Source organism: Helobdella robusta (assembly GCF_000326865.2).
Source record: "Helobdella robusta unplaced genomic scaffold HELROscaffold_35, whole genome shotgun sequence".
Lineage (NCBI taxonomy): Eukaryota > Metazoa > Annelida > Clitellata > Rhynchobdellida > Glossiphoniidae > Helobdella > Helobdella robusta.
In genome coordinates, this window is record NW_008704704.1 from 1,255,177 (window position 1) to 1,261,288 (window position 6,112).

The window sequence follows — 6,112 nt, forward strand, 5'->3', positions numbered from 1 at the left end:
AATATTGACTAAAAGTAACATTTCAATAGTGTGTTATCTAAACTTATACGTTAATATAATTTTTAGATGGTGCAAAGAAGCAGGGATCAGCCATCATAACTAGTAATTCATCATTTGATAGAGAAGTGAGTAAGAACTATGTCATCCCTATAATTATCTCAGACAGTGGCTCACCTGTTATGTCTGCCACATACTCACTCACCATTATTATTGGGGATGAAAACGACAACATGCACACACCTGGTTTCAAACAAATACGTGTCCTCACATATGAAGGTTTTTTGTCAATCATTTGCTTTCTTATGCTATGTTGGTTGAAGTTTGATGAACAGTAAAAAACATGATTGAATGTTAAATAAAAAATGTTTGCATTCAATATTTGATGGCAAAATTATGTAAATTTTGTTCAGCGCTCCGTGCCTCATTGTTTCAGGGGCGACTTGAAGCTAGCGTTTATAATCAAGTGCACTTTAACACTTTGAATCCTTATCCTACAAGAATGAATTGTATTGAGTAAATGTTAAATGGCCAGAAAAAGCAAATGCAGATTTAGCAAAAGCGTGTTTAACACGAGTTTAGAAGTGAGAACAAGAAGACGATCGTAAACCGGGGCGTTTATGTTCAATTAATATATCTGATAAGTACTTAGGAAATAATTTAGATAACTTATACATAGATGTGCAAATTTAAAAAATTATTCTATATTTTATAGGTAGCCAGTGCAAGAGAACAAGATATGGAGATATGTGAGAAAAGAAAGGGGCACGAGCAACTAGACGAGCAGCAGAGTTAAAAGCTTTACTTAAAGGATAGATTGTAGAATCACGAAGACCATAATAGAGCAAGTTACAATTATCAATCTTAGATAAAACTAAATAGGTTACAAGAAGGAGAAGAGTAGGATCGTCAAGAAAAGGCAGAAGTTGTTTTTATTCTACTTAGATAAAAGTAAGTATTTCTAGCAACACTATTAATCTGAGAAGAAATAAACATGATAGAATCAAAGCATTTCTAGACTACGAAACTTGTGAGAAAATTAGGAGTTTTAGAATCAGGTAAGATAATAGAATTAGCAATAGAGCGTTTAAATTTATTAAAACAAATTAATTCAAATTTAAAAGAGCTAGTATAATTGAAGAAAGACATAGAAATGCAGATCTGATTATTCCGTCCTTTAGTTCCTCAAAATATGGACGGCGGAAATTTGCTGTAATGGCGGGTGAAATTTGGAACTCATTTCCTGTACAGTTGTGTCTCATCACAGATTGACGGCTGTTCATAAAAACATTGAAACGACATTATTTCAACACTGTACACCAAAGTAAGCGCTTTTGAGGTCTTTTCGAGAGAGGTGCCATACAAGTTCTGGTATTGATACTGAAATAGTTGAGATTAGATGGAGGAAAAGAAGTATAAATATAAGAATCATCAGCATATAGTTGATTATAGCACCTACAACATTTGTTAATAAATATTTTATCATTATCTTTTCAATGAATGATGGGGCTGTTAGGTCAATCTGAAGAGATCTTTTTGGGCACTGTACTTGCTAACGATCTAGATGACTGGGACATCAACGACAAAATATTCACATTCATTGATGAAGATGACAATAAACTTTTTAGGTTTTTAACCTGTCTTATTTTATTTGCTTATTTCTAACGATGTAAAATCCTATTATTTTTATATTTTATAAATCATAACGAATGAAATATTTTGAAAAAATATTAGTGTAACAATGCTTTATACTAATTTGACTGTAATTTTTATGTGAAACATTAACAGGTTAAACAACGCGACCGGTCAGTTATACACAAGAACTAAACTGCATGATGAATCCTATAATATATTTGTGAGAGTGTATGACATGAGATGGAAGCATGGAGTCACTTCAACTGTGAAATTGGCTGTAACGATGGTGCCCAATAAGGTCATCTCTAATGCTGCATCAGTCAAATTGCTAGGTAACTTCCTGATCTGCCATTATCATTTGCATTCAATAAAGCTTCTTTTTCAAATAAATTTTAAAATTTTCTATCATTTCGTCTATCATCGTTTAATCTAAATTTGCTATAGAACTCGTTTCCTCTAGAGTTTGTTTTGTCGAAATATATTTTGTTTAATGGGGTTTTTTAATTTTATTTTTAAGTTTATTTTATCTGGTGTTGAGATAGATAAATGTCAGATTTCGCAAGATCATCATGAATCAATTTCAAGTGTTTGATGATATTTGACGCCACACACATTTATTTAAAAAATTGATACTGCTATATTGTATTGAATGTATATACGCTGATATAAAGTTTTTTTTTGCAAACATTTTGTTAGCCGCTACTTTTGAACTGTAGACCAGTAGTTTAAGGTGTTTGCTATTTAAAATTTTCAATAGTTTTATTTATTGAATATTCCTATATGCTTTTGTCTTTCTTTATTTTTTTCTTCTTTTCTTTTTTTATTTAATCCGTTTTTTGTGCTTTTTTGTAATTGTTTGTTTTGCGAGTTTTAGAGTTGAATTTTGAGAAATTAGGCTATATAAATCTAATTGAATAATTGATTGATTGATTAAATCTTTTTGTAATTGGAGAGATACGATAGGGTAATGTCAGTTTAAAATTTTTTAGTTTTGACAAAATGTCATTTTCAGAGCCCAATATTAAACAATAATTAATACAAGTATTAATATTAAAAAGTGGAACAGGAGTGTAGAGAGAGTGGAGCAACGTCGGTACAAAGTGTAATAATTTCTGGATAAAAATTTTAGCCGGGGGTGATGACAAAGATCTGGTTTCTAAACTTTGCAAAAAATATCTTAATATCAAACAGCTGATTGTAAAAACTCGTCACATTGGAAATTTCAAATAGTGACTAAAAAATTTGTCAGGAGCTGCTGAAAAACTAATCGCATAATCAATGGTTTTCTGGTTATCATCAACTACCAAAAATATTCTCGTTAACCCTCATTTTTTTAAAGGCAGCTGAAGCATCGTATCAAAACAAACGACAGTTAAATTAATAATAATAACTGTACACGTTGCTTGTGTCCATTTTTTCTTTTCTATTTTCCTTTACCGCATCGCGAATGACGCTATAGAAAAATTGTGGCAAAAACCGATCACATCTAAAACAACATCATCAACTTCAATGAAAAACTATTTACGAACAACGAGCGTGGAAGCAAAGCCATGTGGAGCTTGGTTAATCGCTTCAGAGGTTCTGGAAAATCCTTCAGCATTTCAACTTTTTATTTTTTTTTAAGAAATCAGAATGACAGAGTTTCAACTTTTTTATATTTTTCTTTAAAAAAAATCAGAATCTGACAGACGCAGAGACTGTTACAACATGCAACGAAAAATAAATAACAGAATTAGAATGATTAAGCATAACAAGCATTGAAAATAAAAAATTTATTTAAAAATCGGATAAATAGATGAAATAATTTAACTGAGACGAGTTAATGAATTAATAACAAAATTATGTGTCCGTTAAGGGAAAAGAATGGACAAAATTGAACTAATGACAAATAATTATCGAGTTCTGATATATTTAAGGTGTCTTGATGAAGGTTGATTGATTGACGACTTGATAGTCATGTTTACGTTGACGAATGTTGTGTGTAGTAGTTTTGATTGGTGGTAGTAGAGGATGGATGATATGGTTGTTGTTATTTTCTACTTTCTTGAACTGTCTTGAATCGAATGTGCAGAATATTTGAGTGACGGTAGGATATTATGCAGGTAGATAGTTGAGACGAATTAGTTTTTTCATGTGAGATTGTAGTTGTTGAAGTTGTTGTGTAGCGAAATCAGAGCAAGAAGGAGCTGCAAATGATGAGCGAAATGATGGGTGATTCAGTTTGATGGGCGAGATGATGGGTGATTCAGTGATGCCGAATAATATAATATCTTTGAGACCATGCAAGCGGTGTTTTGAGTGCGTAAAATGTTTGAAAACCTGTCACTTTATGTTTGATGTGATTAATATGAGGTGCAACAATAAGCATGCAGGTAAATGTGATGCCTAATATTTTTAATTGATTTGTGCAAGTGATTGATGGGTGTTCTGGATGTATTGTTATTTTTTTACGAATATTGTGAATGATAAGTTCGAATGATTTATTGAGGTTAAACGACAGAGTGCATTGTTTTGACCATGTGGTTAATGAGTCGAGTTCTGATTGGATGGTGTTTGTGTTAAATGATGGGATGATAAGGTAGGTGTCGTCAGCGTATTTGATGATTTGATTAGAGCTATGAAGAGTTTTGAGAGTAAAAGCAATGATCATAAAGGTAGATGGTCCAAGGACAGATTTCTGAACTACACTAAAATTAATAGGTAAGGGTGAAGAAAGTGCAGAACTAAAAAAAGTAGAACTACTCCTTTTAAAAAGAAATTTTATGATAATATTGTAGATATTGTCAGGTAGAAGAAAAGAAGATTAATTAATTGAAAGTGAGAAGTGATTAAGAGTATCAAAAGTTTTAGAAGAGTCAAGAGTATAAAGATGGACATGGTTTTTATTATTAAGAAGAGATATTATTATATATTATTATAGAAAAGAGGTGATAGCAGATGTAGATGAACTTGTAGGGCGAAATGTGAACTGATCTTGTAAAATTTGTTTGATAAACGGATGATTAAAACATAGACTGGCGAATGACTTAATTATTAATTTTTTAGAAGACGTGAAAGAATGGGAATGATAGAAATTGGGCAATAATCTATCGGGGATGAAGGGTGTTATGTTTTTGGAATTGGATGGATTATGCTGGATTTCCATTGTGATGGGATAGATAAATATGTTAGGCAAATGTTGCAAAGTGAACTTATGGTGACGCAGATGATTTGTAGAAACCATGATGGTAGACTGTCTGGACCTGTACTGGATGGGCAGGTCTTAGATAACATGTACAGGACTGAGAGTGGTGTAAATGTTAAATAGACGATGTAGCAATGGGCTCTCCATTGGGAATAATCTTCTAACTTCTATGTTAGACATATCGAAGAAATGTTATCTAAAAAACCAGAACTAAAACCTAATATATACTGCCGATATGTTGAAGATATATTTGCTCAAAATTTTTACTACGACTAAACTCGTCAAAATTAAAGTTTACAATAGAAAAATCAACTGATAATAAACTACCATTCTTAGACGTACTAATACAAAATGTGCAAAGTGAATTTAAAACCTTAGTGTACTAATGCAACAAACAAAGGTTTATGCTTCAATGGCAATAGTGAATGTTGTCAAATATATCTAGATTGCATGATTTCTGCCTTTGTAAACCGAGCCTACACGCACGCTTCTGATTTAGAAAGCAGAAGAACAGATTTAGATAGAATCACTAAACTACTCATTAATAATGGATATAAAAATTCCATGATCCAGAAAATAATAGAACGAAAAGAGAAAAAAAATCAGCAACAACAACAATACAACCGACAATAGTAACAAAAATAACATAGTAATATATTATAAGAATCACATGTCAACAGCTTTCAAACAGGATGAAAAAATTATGAAAAGAATCATAGAAAAGAACGTCCAAGCAATCAACGAAAACGATAGTATTAAACAACGAATATACTACTCCAAATAAAGAACGTCATCTCTTATGATGAAAAACAACTGCACTAGTAAACCAGAATCGATAATGGATCATAGCCATCTAATATATTTGTTCAAATGTAATACTGATGAAAACGGGCGTCATAATTCTGGTTAAATTGGTATGACGACTACCAAGTTATCGAGAAGACTCACGATGCACGTACAAACTGGCGCTATAAAGAATCACATGAAAGAGAAACACAAAACTAAAATTCCCAGACAAATCATGGACCCCAATGATAAATTCTTACATTACAATAACAACCATTATAATTTACGACTAGACGAGTCAATACTCATAAAACAAAAGTATTCGATAATAAATATTTAACAACGGGCAATTGGAATACTTCCCACAAATAAATTTAGAAAGAGGAATGATATTGATAATGAAAACAGTTAAAAGTGTTATATTTATCGATAATGAAAAACTTAAGTTTTTTATTTTACGATGTTGAAAATTGTACCACTAATTATTCACTTTAAACAAATAAGGAATCA

The 6,112-nt window shown here is 31.5% G+C and overlaps 2 protein-coding genes across 2 annotated transcripts in view; one reads left to right on the forward strand and one right to left on the reverse strand.

Annotated features, from left to right (window-relative positions):
* Positions 1 to 1,500: 1,500 nt before the first annotated feature.
* Positions 1,501 to 3,393, forward strand: HELRODRAFT_175865 (hypothetical protein; the record flags this gene model as incomplete). The annotated part of the gene is made up of 3 exons (XM_009023237.1): positions 1,501 to 1,625; positions 1,786 to 1,964; positions 3,311 to 3,393. The coding sequence occupies 3 exons, from the start codon at positions 1,501 to 1,503 to the stop codon at positions 3,391 to 3,393; spliced, it is 387 nt and encodes a 128-aa protein (XP_009021485.1).
* Positions 3,394 to 3,726: 333 nt separating this feature from the next.
* The window catches only part of HELRODRAFT_175866 (hypothetical protein), a gene marked incomplete at both ends in the record, with an annotated part of 2,996 nt that continues 610 nt past the window's right edge, over positions 3,727 to 6,112 (reverse strand). Inside the window, one exon of the mRNA XM_009023238.1 lies at positions 3,727 to 3,951. Within this exon, the coding sequence (XP_009021486.1) occupies positions 3,727 to 3,951 (225 nt within the window). The remainder of the gene's footprint in view (positions 3,952 to 6,112) is intronic.